The 16,467-nt window shown below is 47.9% G+C and overlaps 2 protein-coding genes across 3 annotated transcripts in view; one reads left to right on the plus strand and one right to left on the minus strand.

The window, feature by feature from the left end:
* The window catches only part of FYCO1 (FYVE and coiled-coil domain autophagy adaptor 1), a 77,991-nt gene that overhangs the window by 15,375 nt on the left and 46,149 nt on the right, over window positions 1-16,467 (minus strand). For both annotated transcript variants that reach the window (XM_012470778.2, XM_012470779.2), the window contains exon 15: window positions 270-365. In XM_012470778.2, coding sequence (XP_012326201.2) covers window positions 270-365 — 96 coding nt within the window. The remainder of the gene's footprint in view (window positions 1-269; window positions 366-16,467) is intronic.
* CXCR6 (C-X-C motif chemokine receptor 6) lies at window positions 6,508-11,791 on the plus strand. Its single transcript, XM_012470780.3, has 2 exons — window positions 6,508-6,655; window positions 9,557-11,791. Exon 2 carries the CDS (start codon window positions 9,578-9,580, stop codon window positions 10,595-10,597), a length of 1,020 nt encoding a protein of 339 aa, XP_012326203.1. The 5' UTR covers window positions 6,508-6,655; window positions 9,557-9,577; the 3' UTR covers window positions 10,598-11,791.

The following is a 16,467-nucleotide window of genomic DNA, read 5'->3' on the forward strand; positions in this document are numbered from 1 at the left end:
TAAAGGGGCACGGGGAACTTTCCAGGGTGAGGGACCTGTTCTGTATCTTAACTGTGGTAGTGATTACACCGTATCATCATCAAAATTCAGGCACTGTATACTTCCTTGAATCTTAATGTATACAAGCTACACCTGAAGAAAAAGAATAAACTGAAGCCCCACTGGTTCCAAGTCAGAGCCCCCGGGGCGGTCCCCAGTGCTGGCACTGGAGAGGCCAGTGCTCCTCCAACGCCAAACCTGGGAGGGCCCAGGCAGCAGCTGCCACTTACATTAGTTCTCCAGACTTCAGCAGGCAGATTTCCGCATCCTGCCCCACGGGCATGCCTTCAGTGTCCTCAGGCGTTAGCGAGGTTGATGTAGTGTCCCTGAAATGCCACAAATGAGAACACAGACATTTAGCTATCAACACACAGGGTCTCACATCCTGGGGTCCACAGTCTTGGAGTCATGTAGCCAAATCCAGATGCATGGAGAATCCTTTAATCGCAGAGGCCGTGACAGAGGCCCCAGCAGATTTTGTGAGTAGAGGGAGGGCCGCAGGGGCCAGGGCCAAGCAAGTGGACAGGGAGAAGACAATAGGGCTACAGCAGTTTCCCTGGAGCAGCTGTAGGGAAGAGACCTCCTGCTATAGAGAGGGTGAGTGGAAACACAAATCAACCACTCTCCTAGCCCACGCCAGCAGAGCTACTGCCACGGGGCCAAGGTACCAGCACCACTGGGTCCTGCCTTCTCAGTGCCAGTGCATGACTAGAGAAGCCTCTGGCCCATCCTTGAGGCACAAGAACAGGCACCCAGGGGAGGTTTTTAACACTGTCTCAATTACTGATCCTTAGAACATATTGGCAGATTGCAGTCCCTGCACTTCACTGATGGGGACACAGAGGCCCAGGCAGTTCCTCAGAGGCAGGGTTGGAGCCAGAACTAGACCCTGACAGCAACTTAGTGCTCTCTCTGTGGGATCCCAGGCTCAGCTCAGCCAGGGGCTTATACAATCTCAGGTGCCTCAGAGCCCAACCAGCTCCACTCTCCAGTTCTGACAAAGAGGAAACCTAGTTCCAAAACAAAGGCTTGCCCTCCTGTGCCGGCATTAATGAGGAAGATCTCCCACTAAGTGTGGCTTCTTTTCAAAATGCTGAAACAATCCATGTTCTTCCAGGAGCTGAATGCCACCAGCCCTGAGCAGTGGGGGGCTCCGTCTAGCTGGAGGTCTCTGTGGCCCCCGAGGGCCGGGAAGGTGGTATGACTGTGGTGGGGTCCATCATGGTTTCAGCTTCAGCACTGTGACTGTGTGACTCACGGTGAGCGCTTTCTTCCTGAGACCCCAGTTTCCCTTCTCTAAATGGAAGGAGATGGAACCAGATGGACTCTGGGTTCTGATGGCTTGAAAAGGCTGTACATTTTAAAGGACTCAGAGGTAGCATTTTATGGAGCCCACTGACAGAAAGAGGTGGGCTTGCTCTGGTAAGCAGCTTCCTGCCTGCAGCCTCCCGTGCTCTTCTCAGGGAAGGTGCAGAAGAACGTGGGCTGCAGCACCTGCTGCCACCGGGGGCATGCTTTGTCACTTTGGTGTTTCTTTTTCTCCCTGGCCCCAGCCCCCTCTCTGTCCTCCTCCTTGCCTAACACCTCCTTCTTTTTGCTTTTCCAACTACTGGTTTCCAGGCCCCCACCCTCACCCTGGGACGAATAGAAACAGGGAACATCAGTGCAAGAAGCTGCTCAAGGAGCCAGCTCGTGCAGCCACCCACTCGATAACAGGGAAGCAGAGGCCCAGAGCAGACAGGCCAGGGTCACTCAGGCCTGCTTTCATCCTTGTCCAAGGCAAATACCATAAACGAGATGAAGAAATAATGTAGGACGAGAGAGACTCTGAAAGCTGTACTTGGTTCTCCCAATTTTCCTGCATTCAGGATAAAAGATATCCTAACATATGATCCTCTCTCTTCATCCATCACCCTCCTCCCTGACCACAGGGATGACAGACAATGCCTGATGACAGACAAGCAGATGATTCACAGAGCAGGTTTCCCAAACCTTTGCTGGCCCTGGCGGACGTGCTGCATGAGTGACGTGGGAGTGAGATGGGTGGGTGATGCAGTCTCAAAGGTAACAATTAGGGCAGAGGGCTTTCTTCTCAACAGGGTCTCAAACTGCAGGTCATTATCCATTTATTGGGCCATGAATCAATTTAGTAGGTTATGACCAACATTTAGAATAAAATAGAAAATACAATAGTATATTGCATGTTACGAGGATAAGTACTTATGAGGCTTGTTTTGACCGTATGTGTACACACATGCACACTAGGAAGCCACGTAAGATGTATTTCTTACTGTGGGATACCCTAGAAAATGTTCCAGCAACTCAGAGAATGCCAAGGGATGTAAAAGCTTGAGTAGGATGGCAACCAAAGCATGATCACTAGAGGGCACCCCACCTCCTATTAGAGCTGCTTCCTTTCTTTGCTACTGAGGCAGAATCAGCAAAGATAACAGATACCTACTGCCCACACAGCCTTCCTCCTGCCCTTGCTCTGGTCATGGCAGCCTACTGCTAGCTTGGCTGATGGCATGCCACCCTTTCCTTCTCAGTTTCTGCCAGGAGCCTGTGGTCAGTGGAGCTGAATATCTCTCAAGCACATATTCCAGTCTGTTAACTTGTCTGTCCCTTTGTGGGTTTCACCCTGGCATGCCCGGGCAGCTTGCTGTGCATACAGCCCATGCCCAGTGAATGTCTACATTATTTGTCTCAGAGTAAGGTTTTCTTCTGTCCCAAATGCTCCCAAAGGAGGACATACCCAAGGCTTCTGCATTAGGAGCGAGTCAAGATAAAGTGTTGAGCACAAACCAGGCAGTCCCGGGCACTGCAGTCCTAAAGTCCACACCTCTCTGCGTGAGTCACGGTGGAGCCCCTCCAGCTTGGTCTCTACAAATGGAGTCTATAGTCCTTCCCTGTCACAAATCAAATGGCCTCAGCCTGCTTGTTATATAATTACCACACAACTTTAATCCTGCAGACTGACTGCGGTACAGATCTGCTTGTTTAGAAACTAGCAGAGGGAGAACGGATGCCTGGAAAACCCCTATGGCCCAAGGTGCCTTGCTGCCAATCTTCCCCAGAGGGCGCCATCTCCCCTCAGCCTCGCTAAGCCCGGCAGAGTGAGAAGTGTTGCTTTTTCTGATTACACAGGCTCCTCTTGTCCCTCTGGTCAGCCTCCATCTGTGAACAGTCTCCCATGAAACGGAGGTGACTTCAGTTTAGAACTGTACTCTTCAATACAATAGCCACTAGCCATATGTGGCTATATAAACTTAAATTCATATATTAAACTAAATATTTGGCTCTTTGTTTGCACTAGCCACATTTCAAGTGATCAGTGATCACCTGGACTGGTGGCCACTGTGGTCAGTGCAGGTACAGCACAGGCCTCTCACAGCAGAAGCCTCCACTGACCAGAGAAGGTTTGGAAGGTTGGGCTGAACCACACCACACACATCACATTCACTCTGCGATCTGGGGGCATCTTTTAATTTTGCTATCTATTTATTATTATTGTATTAACTTGATTTTACTTTGCTAATCCATTGCTTATAAATTCCTAGTGTTAAGATTAGGTAGCTAGGCAGACATGAGCAGGGCAAGAGAGGGCCTCCCTCCCCCAGGAATGTCAGGTGACCATCAAGTAATGGTCGGGCAATTGTTAAACTGTCTCTCTAAAATAACTGGTTGCAGCCAGAGCCAGAGAAAGTCTTTCAGTAGATAGAAAACATCTGAAGCTGGTAACCAGTAGCTTCCTGGTAAGATCTCAGGAGCTAGGCGGGTGGGCACAAGCATGAGCCCTAACAGGCAAAATGGCAGAGTTTAACCTGTCCTCTAGAAACATTTGACTGATAAGGGAAAAGCACCTCAGGTGAGCATGCATACAACTCCAGTAAACACACTGAGCATGCAGCCCCCAGTGCTGGCAAGCCACCAGGCTTGCGGACAGCTTGCTCCAAGGGAAGGGTCGAGGGAGAAGAAACACAAAGCCTGGAACCTCAAGTCAAGGGCTGGGCACTTGGATCTCTCAGGTCACCTGCTTGGCCCTCTTCCAAGTATACTTTACTTCCATTTGTTCCTGCTCTAAAACTTGCCTCAGTCTCTCCCTCTGCCTTAAACCTACTTTTGCCCCTTGGCCAAATTCTTTCCTCCAAGGAGGCAAGACTCGAGTTGCTGCAGCCTCACATGGATTTGCTGCTGCTAACATACTTTGGTGCCTGTGACTTAGATGCATAATTCCTAGTGGTAAGACACTTCTACACCTCACCTTCTTCCGCTGGAGGTAGTCAAACCTCTACACGCGGATTCCTTCTCCTGATCTCCTGCTTATTAACAACCCCCAGAACAATACCTCTCAGCCATAGTAGCTCTGCTCCCGCCAGAGCAGTAAATGTCTCATCTGAATCCCGGAACAGATAACTTAGCAGCTCTGCAATGTTCGGGAAAGGAGAGCAGGCCAACAGCCTGACCTCCAAGATAAATCTGCAGCAGGTGTGTCTGCACTTCCCTTTTACTCTTCCCCCAATTTTATTTAGAAAATGTTTAGATACTTCTGGGGAAATCTAAGACATATATGATTGGGTACCCACCCTTAAGAAGTTTAAAGTTTCGTTTCAAATAAAAGTAATGCCCTTTAGACAATTAACACTACAAACTGGCAGACAATAAAAGGCATTTTGCAAAGTAAATAAAGACATTTTGTAAAATAACATTTTAGCCCCAAACCTGTGAGTAGCTCAGCTCCTCAAATTTAGTTGCAAGTCTTTTGTACTACAGAGAAGTTTCCATTAAAGAATGGCCATGATAAACAAGCCATGCTTTCTCAAATACACGTATTTCCATATTAACATGTATACACAGTCACAGAGGGCTCTAGGTGCCAGCCTGTTTTCCCCGTGGAGTAGAAAGGCTTGCTAAGAATAGCATGGCCAAGGGTGTCTGATGAGGCTCAGGCCATTCTAATACTGCTCTATGGACCTGTCTTGAATGGCATGGTTGACTTGTACCTGGGTAAAACTCAGCCCTCAAAGCTTAAAGATTCCTAAATATTAGGCAGGGTTACTTTAAATTGCCATCCTGCCTTGAAAGGTCTCTTTCAGAAAGACAGGGGTCTATTTGGCGCAGTCTATTCCTTTTTTCATTCATTCACCACTCCCTGTATCCATCTGTCCATTGATATGTAGTCTATGCAGTCTCATGTTTCATGCCCATAAGGAATACCTCACTCATTTGTACCAGTTTGGTAGAAAGGATAGTCTGAACTAATTCATCCAAAAAATGCCTGCAAACCTACTAGAGGTCTTCAGATCTGTTATCACAGCTCCATACACAGAGCAGAACAGGAAGCATTGGCTTTGCAGCCAGACAGTCCTGGGTGACTGCTGGGGATGTGTGTTCTTGGGCAAGTGGGCTAATCTCTCTAATCTTCTGTTTGCCTATCTGTAAGTGATTAGGATTAGATGGCTGTACACAGAAGCATCCGGCATAGGGCCAAGTTTGCAGCAGAACTGAGTGTTAGTCTCTGGATCCTGAGGCTGCTCCTGGTCCCTGCTCCCAATGCTTGACATTTGCCCTTAGGAAGAGCCACATGAGAAGGTCTGCCTAGCAGGTGGTAGAGAGAGCAATAGCACTGGGGAGAAGCAGCCTGAATGGCAGTGCACAGTCAGAGAAGGGAGGCCAGGCACCTCCACCAGAGGTCAGCTGCTTTGGGAAAGCAGACATGCCTCCAATTCCTGCTTTCCAGCGTTATTTCCTAGAAGGGTCAGTAATGTTAGATCATGGAGGCTGACAACTAGAACTGTACTGAGATAAAAGTCGTCAACATCTGGGGAATTCCAGGAGTAGAGAGGGCAGACCAAGGAAACCAGATGATTCCAGTCAGGCTAGGCAGGGTGGGTGAGCACTGCCTGCTGAGGGGCCTGAGTGGTGTGGGCTTAGGAGGTGGGGCTGCACCAGGACCTCTGGTAGACCCATCATCATCCTGTTAATTGGTCTGGTAATGACACAGACCTGAGTGTGTATCTTCAATTTGCCAGTTTCTAGCTGTGTGGACTGGGGGCTGTTATTTCAGCTATGGTCCTCAGTGTTCTCATCTATAAAAGAGGGATAATATCCACTGCAGGGCAGCTACGGGGCAAAACAGCTATCACATATGCTGGAGCTGCATGTGCACGCAGAACCCAGCCACGGACTCAGCATTGGCCCAGACCTCAACTGTTCCAAAAAGGTATCTGACTAATGAATGAAGTAATCTTAAGGTACCAACGCTACCATCTTCAGTGGATGGCCAGAGCCAAACTTCCTTATTGTTCCCCTTTAGTTTAAAAATAAAACCCCTGTCATGCTCTGACAGAAGAATCAGCCCCGAGGCAGAATGAAGGGGGTATGGGGTATCAGAGTCACCCATCCATCTCCGACTGACCCACGCATTACACAGGGGAGGGCTGGTCATGTGGATTCGAAACTAAAGGACAGGAGTAGGGATGGGTCTCGTATATAACCAGCTGAGGGCTCTTAAAAAAGGTTCAGCGGAAACATGAACCACATCACAGAAGTAGAGGCAGACCTTGCTTCGTGAGCAAGCTCATCTCTGGAACAAACCGACCAAGCATTTCTGCTGGTGAGTCATTTGTCTTACTCTTTATACTTAAAAGAAGACAGGGAGGACTAACTCCAGGTATTGTTGGTATTCTCAGATTCCTGTCTGTAGTGGGTCACAGTGTAAAATGCCAAGCTATGGAGCTCAACTGCTTTTAGTTCAAATCCCATCACTGCCATTTGCTACCGTATGGGTTAAATTGGAGAAACATGAAAAACAGCGAACATGTTTCTGGGCACATGGTTAGTGCCTGGAAGCTGATGGTACTGCTGGTAACGGCATAGTCAGATACACCTGGAGAGATAAGGATAATCTAGTTAGTGTCTATATTTGCTCAATGAATAATTTCTGTTTTCATTTCTTTTGCCTAAGACAGGCTGTTTTCTCAGATTATCATTTATGTTCTTTTTTCATTATAAATCAATGTACTACTGTAGAAACTTCGGGAACTATTAAAAAAAAAGGAAGAAATAGGTCACCCATAATTCCCTCAGCTGGAGGCCAACTGCTAATAAAATGTGATCATTCTTGCCAGGTTTTTAAAAGTACAGTCAAAATCATATAGTTTATCATGAACTCTTAAATGAGTTCAGAATACATGGCAGAGGGATTCAAGGGGTTTCATGGACTCCCAGAATTGCAGAGGGGTGTGTGTGTGTGTGTGTGTGTGTGTGTGTGTGTGTGTGTGCATGCGCATGTGTGCGCATTATTTCTGAGAAAAGGTCTGCAGTTTTTAAGAGATTCTCAAAGGAGTTCATGGTCAAAAAAGGTTAAGAATCACAATTTTATAGCATTTTTGGCATCTATTTGTTGTAACAGTAATAGCTAAATCTTACTTTGCATATTTGCTTTGTGTTTACACTGTTTTTAGCAATTTAACTGTATTACATTTCCTAAAATCGTTAAAAATACTTCCTAAACATTTAAGTCTTATTCTATGTCTGAATTATAATTTGCTTCATCATTTATTATCAGACTTTTACACTATTTCCAAAGTTGTATATGTATTTTTTTAATTTGCAGAAATCAAAATAGGATTTTGATTACAGAAGATAAATAAATGAATGTTTTTGGCCTCTTCTAGAAGGGAAAGTAATTTTTAATACTCTGCACAGCACTGTCCAGGCCCAATCTGTTTACCAATTACTACACAACAAAGTTTACCAATTCTTACACATGAATTTGCACAGGTCCTTTGAGGAAATGTGTAATAGCAGCATAAGGGACCAGCAAAAGCTGGAACAGGAGGATATCAAAAAAAAGGCAAGAGCAAGTCGAGCAATAATGGGGAGCTAGACATTATTCTTAAGAGCAAAGCCACCTGTTTCATATTTTAAATGATGAAAATCTATGTTTTTGCCTGTGTGAATCAATAACACATACACATTATCTTACCTACTCAATATAGTACCCCAGAAAGCTTGTTGGGGGCAGGATGTCTACTGGCTGACTTATCTCCCTTAGAGATCTAACAACTGTGGTCTAAGGGCAAAGATTATTTATTAAGCAGTCTTAGCCCAAAGGCAGCATCCTTCCTTGCTAGAGAGAAAGGGCACTTTGGCCCCTGGAAAGACAGAGGCAAGCAGCAGCATCAGAGACACTGCTCCCAGTCAGGACTCAATGTCAGGGACAGAAGTGTTTCTGAGTGGATTAGGAGAGGTAACCTCACTGTTTATATATCCTTGTCTGGTCAGGCAATATTTTGACTTTGCTAAACTTGGCAGGGATTCTATCCAAACACCTCCTCTTCTTCATATACCTTCTTGAGGTGCTGGCCAGACATGGCTCCAGGTCACTGGTAATGAGCTGCTGCATGCTGACTATCTGCAGGTCAGTAGCAAGGGCAGGCCTGGCATTCACGGGCTGATGTTACTGCAGCTGCTCCTGCTCCCACACCATAGGTTACATGACCCCTTGTCCTGTCCATGGTCTTTGGCAGGGTCACAGGGCAGAGGGAAGGGTCAGAGAGAAGTGACATCCCTGGGTAAGAAATGCAGCCCATCTGGTACCCCATTTCAATTGAGTCTTCTGCTTGTTAAAGGAGGCCCCTAAGTCCTAACCTGCCAATCACAGAAGCTAAGACAAGGTTCCCCTTTGGGGAAATCTACCTTTTAAGAGACTTCTTGCCCAGAAGTCTTCAGGAAATGAGGCTCTGATGGTGGAATGCCATAAACTGTGTTAGATGATGAAGGGGAAAGTTTATTTGGGAAGTGAGGAGAACTACCCAATGCTTTATCCATGAAGCCAGCTCAGCCAAAGTGCTGGGCAGCCATGGGCTTTTCTGTGCCTTGTTTCCCCATTAGTAGCCTTTGAAAATCTATGCAATTGAGGGGAAGTAAAGGCAGGAAGGACTGCCTACCCAAGCAGAGCAGTCCTGTCATCCCCAAACGCCTGTGGTCTCCAGGAGTCTCCTTGATAGTAGAGCCCCCTGATAGGGGCACTGGCTTTAGCTTTCACAATTTATTAGGAAATGGGGCTCAGGATGGGTAACTGTGGTGAAGCAGGGGGAGATGAAAACAGGCGCTTCCCATTGATGAGCTCAGATTAACAGTGGGCTCAACCATCCATTCTCATGCTGCTCTTCTAAAGAGCACTGTGCCCACCTGGCAGCAGGGCGACTTTTGCTCTCAAAATACTTGAGCACAGGATTTTATGGAATGTACGTAGGGGTCAGTTATGAGTTGTCTCCTGGATGGGTGAGATCCTGAGAATTTTCAGGCTAATGGAGAGTCCTTGTCCTGCCTGAGCAATTTCCCCTCAGAATTGGCTATTTTCAATATTGTTGCTGTATTGTTCCTACACATCCCAGTGGGTGGGTTCAGGAGACAACTATTTCCCCTCTAAATGTGGTCAATGGGACAGCAGAAAGACAGAGAATGGCATCCTCAGCCCCAAATATAATTCCTGGGTTCTTACTCATAGGTGTTGATTAGAACAGACACCATGGCAGAATACAATTACGAAGACTATAACAGTTCCTATGAGAGCAGCCGGGAGGAGCATCAACACTTCCTGCAGTTCAAGAAGGTCTTTCTGCCCTGCACATACCTGGTGGTGTTCATCTGCGGCCTGGTAGGGAACTCCCTCGTGCTGGTCATATCCATCTTCTACCATAAGCTGCAGAGCCTGACGGACGTGTTCCTGGTGAACCTGCCCCTGGCTGACCTGGTGTTTGTCTGCACTCTGCCCTTCTGGGCCTATGCAGGCATCCGTGAGTGGGTCTTCGGCAAGGCCATGTGCAAGACCTTACTGGGCATCTACACTATAAACTTCTACACGTCCATGCTCATCCTCACCTGCATCACTGTGGATCGTTTCACTGCAGTGGTTAAGGCCACCAAGGCCTACAACCAGCAAGCCAAGAGGATGACCTGGGGCAAGGTAACCTCCTTGCTCATCTGGGTGATATCCCTGCTGGTTTCCTTGCCCCAAATCATCTATGGCAATGTCTTCGATCTCGACAAGCTCATATGTGGTTACCATAATGAGGAGATTTCCACTGTGGTTCTTGCCACCCAGATGACACTGGGGTTCTTCCTGCCACTGCTCGCCATGATTGTCTGCTATTCAGTCATAATCAAAACACTGCTTCATGCTCGAGGCTTCCAGAAGCACAGATCTCTAAAGATCATCTTCCTGGTGATGGCTGTGTTCCTGGTGACCCAGACACCCTTCAACCTTGTGAAGCTCATCCGCAGCACACAGTGGGAGTATGATGCCATGACCAGCTTTCAGTACGCCATCATAGTCACAGAGGCTATCGCATACCTGCGTGCCTGCCTTAACCCTGTGCTCTATGCCTTTGTCAGCCTGAAGTTTCGAAAGAACTTCTGGAAACTTGTGAAGGACATTGGCTGCCTCCCTTACCTTGGGGTCTCACATCAATGGAAGTCTTCTGAGGACAATTCTAAGACTTGTTCTGCCTCCCACAATGTGGAGGCCACCAGCATGTTCCAGCTATAGGCCTTGTTAAGGTTTTGAATAGCTGCTCTGGAATTTGTAAGGCATGGTTGTGTCCTCTGGATTGGTGAGGCAGGCTTTGTTTATAGCTTGCGACTTCTCATGGAGAAGTTATCAGACACTCTGGCTGGTTTGGAATGCTTCCTCTCAAGTGTGAATATGTACTGTTCTCTTCTTGAACACTCATGCTGAAAGCACAAGTAGGGGGTCTAAAATTTTTAAGGACTTTCCTTCTTCTATCCCCAAGAATGCTGAAACCAAGAGGGATGACATGCAACTCCTATGCTGTCAGGTTCTCCTTGATTGGCACTGGGGCTGAAGGTTGAAGAGGTGAGCACAGTCAACAAAGCTGTTGATGGTAGGTGGCACACTGGGTGCCCAAGCTCAGAAGGCTCTTCTGACTACTGGGTAAACAGTGGAGGTAAGAGCAGCTGTGAAAACAAATGCTGGCTTATCAGGCTCACACCTCAACCACCAGGGCACCTAACAGAAATGAGATCAGGTTCTGCCTCACTTTGGGGTTTGACTTTTGTATAGGTAGATGTTCAGGTTGCTTTGATTAATCCAGAATAACTAGCACTAGGGGCTATGAATGGGCAAAACGAAGAATGGCCCTTACCTGCCACTCTTTGGAGTAGATGCCAATTTTCCAACAATGGGCAAAATGAAATTATAATAGGCTGAGAATTCAAGTGGTCCATGAAATGCTTGAAAAATGTGCAAAACAGTGTATAAGACTGTAATAAATCTAGGCAGCATTTTTGAAGTGGACCCTTTGGTGGCTTTGCTCATTTAAAAATGAAATCTTCCAATGTCTGCCATACCAACATATATAAGTGTATATACACACATATGTTACATTTTAATAGCATATGAGTTTCATAACTAAGAAATAAAACTTTTAAAGTCTCCAAACTTTCATACTTCGGTACATTCTATTTTAATGTGGTATGCCTGGAATATACAAAAAAGTTACCTTTGGGCTCAGAACACGGGAAATAAGTTGTAAACTTTCAGGGCAGTGTTCTATCAAGGAAATGGAATATACCAGTGACAATGACCCTGCTCTTTCACTGTGGTTTCTAACCTCCTGTCCAAAGTGTGGGGCAGATGTGTTTAACTTCTAGAACATGGTCACAGGATGAGGCATAGTTTCAAATGTCAGATTTTACACCTGTTTATTAAATCCTGGCTATCTGTTCAATAGGCTTAAGGATGTTTTTGGGTTTATGTATCCCAAAATCACTCACCAAAATATGGAGAACCAACTGACAACAGCTAAGAAGACTGCATGCACAGAGAGACAGGCCAGAACTGCCTTAATGGTGTGATTTTGGGGGCTGGATAGACCACAGTTGAATCCCTGCCACTCACCAGTTAGTAAGACCTTGGACAAATCTCTTAGACTCTGAGCACCTGTTTCCTTTCTTTTTAGTGAAACATAGATCATAACAGCACCCACCTCTAAGGGTTGGTGTGAATACTTGAGACACTGCATGTGAAACACTTGGCACAGTTTGCATTTGTAGAGAAAAGATCCAAAAAATACCAGTAAGTATTATTTCTTACAAGAACTGGTGACACAAAATGGAAGCCCTCCACGTCAGCCCATGGGTTAGCAAGGCGAGGGAGGGTTTTTAACCGTGCCTTCCAGGTGTGTGGCACACCACTTTCAGGGCCCACAGGATCCTACCTACTGTTTCATAAACACGCCTAAATGCAAAGCAGAGTTTTACTGCACTCAGGCCACATGGACCTCCAAGTGCAACAAATTCTGCCCTTTTAGGGTGACAAGGCTGACATTTATCTTTTAATTGGCTTTCAAAGAGAGTTTCTGTCATTCCCCCTTTGTGCACTCATGTTAATATGGAGTACTTCTGACAGAGGGGCCACCAGTCTCTGGTTTCCCTGACAGCGTCCCGGCCCAAGGGACAGAGGCAGAAGCACAGTCCGGCAGCATCTCCATGAGTCCCCATGGAGAGATGCAGCATGGTGTGATGAGAATGCAGGGCTCTGGGCTCACTCAGAGTGTTCTGTGACAGCTCCACCACTATGTATCTCTGGACAGGTGATGCAGCACCCCCAACCCAAGCCCTGGTTCACCACCTACACCACTGGCTCATGACAGCCTTCCCTCCCAGGGTGCTCGTGAGCACGGCCAGCACACTGCAAGCGCCACGCTTGGGCCTGCCTGGTCACAGCAACAGAAAAGCAGCACCTGGGACCAAGGGGATTTCCCTGACCCAGTGCCTGCCCCCTCCCAGGGTCTCTGCACTGGCCTTTTGTAGCTTAGGAAAGCCCTGCCTGCCTGGTCCCAGGAACAGCACAGCAGCAAAATCTTTCTTTGCCTTCTCTGCCTCCTCAGCCGCTCATTGATTCTACGCCTCTGGGCCCTTACCTGCCACTCTTTGGAGTAGATGTCAGTTTTCCAACCCCTTCCCCTGGGTAGGGGAATAAACACTGGCACAACACGTGCAGATTACAGAAGGCCTTCATGCCTTATCTCATTCCATCCACACCACAGCCCAGGAAGCAGAAGATGCCGTTGGTACAGGCTCCATTCCACAGAGGAGAGTGCGGTCATGTGCAGGGAAGGGCCAGTTCCCAACCTCAGGCCCACCCTTCTCCCTTCCACTTGGCTCCCCCCTCTGCTCACCCACACCAGCATGTGGCATCAGAGGCCTGGGGAGAGGGAATCAGGCTGAGTGTGGGCTCTGCTTGAGTCCACATTGCCTTGGTGTGGCCTCAGGATTGGAGAGTAAAGGACATGCTCTTTCCCTACCAAGTTCCCAAACCTGGGGGTAGCTGTGGTACTTATGCGCTCCAATCCCATTAGAGATATGGCAGAGGCCACGAATGGCCATATCATCTGAGATGTGAGGAACACAAGATGACACTGACTCTAGGGGCTACCTGGGAGCTAGGAGCCCAGGTGTGTCCTCCATGGATATTCTGGATGGAGGAGATGGTGCCACAGAAGAGAAAAGCCTAGAGCTACCCCTACTGCAGGGGTGGAGGCAGGGCAAAGAGTGATCAGGGAGTGGTAAGAAAGGTGGTCAGGGCAGTCACTCTGGCTTCCTCCTCCAAGGGGCTCTCAAAGCAGCACCCTCTTCCAGCTGCCCAGTCCCTGCTGGTCCCTGGTAACTAATGCCATTGTGTAGGAGGCCTGGCACTATCATCCCCATTTTCAGATGAGAAAACTAGTTCAGGGAGATTAATGCCTGCTAAAGCTCAGACAACAGAGCTAGGACTACCATCTCAGTAAACAGCCTCTTTCTTTGCCCAGAATGTTGGCTGCAGAAAGCTTTCCTGCCACTGACAAGCCACAGGGTACCTGTCACCTCTGTGTTCAGCTGAAGGCAGAGATCTTGGGTTAACCCACGTGCAAGGTGGCTTTGTAACCTTAACCATTCACCATATCCTGTTCTCATTTTGTTTCTGAGATAACAAGCATCAAATCTCCTGGCGGGTGACAAATCTACCACAGCACCCCTAGACACTCAGACACAAAGCACCAGTTCTGAAGCAATTACTGGCAAAGACGCTCTGAGGGTTCAGGGTTTGTTTCTGTGGGAGAGTTTAAGCTCAGTTAGTATCATCCAGCTATCTGAAGGATCTTCCTTGGAGGAGACAATTGGCTGCGTAGAGCAAGGTACTGGGAGGGCAGCAGCACACGCACAGCTCAGCCCCTGATGGCACAACATCAGGAAAGCAACACACCTCCACGAAAGTCTTCCCAGGCATGAGGCACTGGGCTGGGCTCAGTGCTCCACACACATAGTTCTCATGCAATCTTCCTAATACCCCTAGAGGTGGGTGCTGTTCTAGTCTCTTCGGTATAGGAAAGGAAACTGAGTTCGGGGAATGCCCTGCCTAGAGCCATGGAGCCTGGAGGTGGCACACCAGGCGCGTCTGACTCTGGAGCTTGAGTTCTTCACCACCATACTGTCTGTTCATCTGGTAGCCAGAGGGGGAGGCTGGGCCTCAAGGAGGCCGTGACTGGGTAGAGGCTGAGCAAAGGCTGAGGGAGCCACAGCCCAGTGCTCCTGCCAGCCCTTACTCCACAGGCCTCGTTCACCAGCTGACAAGTGCTTGGTTTCCTTCTCTGCCTCAGTCTGGAGAACAGCTGGGCACCTGGTCAGTGGAGATGGCAGAGGGTGGGCCTAAATGACATAAAAGCGGGGTGTACAGGTGTGTCTGGAGGGCTCTGACGAACACCATCTTTTCTGCAGAAGTCAGGGGCTGTGTTCCTGCTCTCACCACCATTCCAGCTCTGAGCCATGCACAGGGACCACTGGGAGGTTGCTTAGTGAGTCCCAGCATCCGGCCAGGTCTCCCTGGCAGGCTGGACTTTGGGACCTCTTCCTGACCCATCTCTGCCAGGAGGAGGGGCAGTGCAAACAAATTCCTTAGCCCCGAGAATGTGTACTTGTGCCAAAGAGTGAACATGGAGGTGGGAAGATGGGCAAAATGAAGACATGGGACGGAGAGAAGAGAGCTGAACTCTTCCGAATGACTCTTAGGCCAGTGGACTGGAGGGAGGAGTCCAAAGCCTAGTTCTGGCACTTCCAACACCACAAATTATCCGGCTTCCTGAGGCTTCAGTTTCTTTGGCTATAAAATGAGATGATAATTTCCACTCCCTGGTGGGCAGCACAGGGACTAGTGAGGTCATGTGTAAGAGCAGCTGGTGCAAGAAAGGCGCATAACAGAGTCGTTTTCAACAACACTACTTCCAAGTGGCCTGATATTCCTCATGAATTTAGACTTAGTGTTTAAGGTCTCCCAGATCCCTTCTTATTTTGGACTTGCTTATTTTTTCTTGAAGTTTCTTGCCAGGGATGCTTACACAAATCTAGGGCTTCAGATTTCCCACACTTTCTCAGACTCTTGGTGTTTTTTATTTAGGTCTTAAAACTTAAGAAGAAAAAGAATGTAGGAAAACACTACCAGAAATACTTGTGTTTATCTCCAGCTAATGAACAAAAAGGTGACTGACAATGCAGCCTTTAACTGACTTGGAAGAGTGGCTCTTCACCCAGACAGAAGTGCAGGGATTGCAGGTTCCCATCAGTTAGTACCAGATCCGTCTTGGTGGTCGTGGACCAGCACGCTGCCAGTTTCCTTCCCCTGGAACAGTTCCTGATTTCCCAAGACCAAAACCACACATATCTGTCAGCAGTTGGAATGCCTTCTGTTTTTGTTCCTACTCGGCAGGGGAAGGTGAGGGGTGAGGTGAGAGCCAGCTGCAGGATAGTCACTTTCTCACGCAGGCTAGAGGAGGCAGCAAGATACTTTCAAGCCAGAATGTCCTCCCAGGCCCGCAGGTTCCTGGTCCTGCTCACTTTACCACCTACCATCTACCCACCAAGCTTTCCAGGTGGTGGAGGCTAGTGCTAACAGAATGGACCATGCCCCAGGGACCACTGGGCCATAGGGGTTGGGAGAACACTGTAGGCTTACATGGTCAGGGGCTGGAGGAGTATCCCAGGAAGGAACGGAAAAGCCCAAAGTTACAGAAATGACAGTAGTAGAGGCAATCTTGGGTCTAGTGAGTTTGGTGATCAGGCTAGCTTTATCCATGAAGCTACAACATGGTGAGTTCAGTCACTCTCTAGTCAGGGAACAGAGGGGTTGTGTAGATATTCACAGGCCTGAAGTCCCTTGCACTGGCAGCCTCATGAAGATTAAGTACATGCAGCAGAAATCCTGAATGATCAATGTGACAGATCAGTCCTCTGAATTCTGGGCAGGAAAAGAGGGGCAGATCTCAATTTTGAGGCAGGAGCATCATAAAATGTCCTTAACTAGAGAAAATGGGTCGAGAAACATCTGGGACCTGGGAACCACATACATTCTTTCTTGAGTTTCTA

Source organism: Aotus nancymaae, unplaced genomic scaffold (genome assembly GCF_030222135.1).
Source record: "Aotus nancymaae isolate 86718 unplaced genomic scaffold, 86718_ANA_hifiasm-v0.15.2.pri h1tg000067l, whole genome shotgun sequence".
In the NCBI taxonomy this organism is placed as follows: domain Eukaryota; kingdom Metazoa; phylum Chordata; class Mammalia; order Primates; family Aotidae; genus Aotus; species Aotus nancymaae.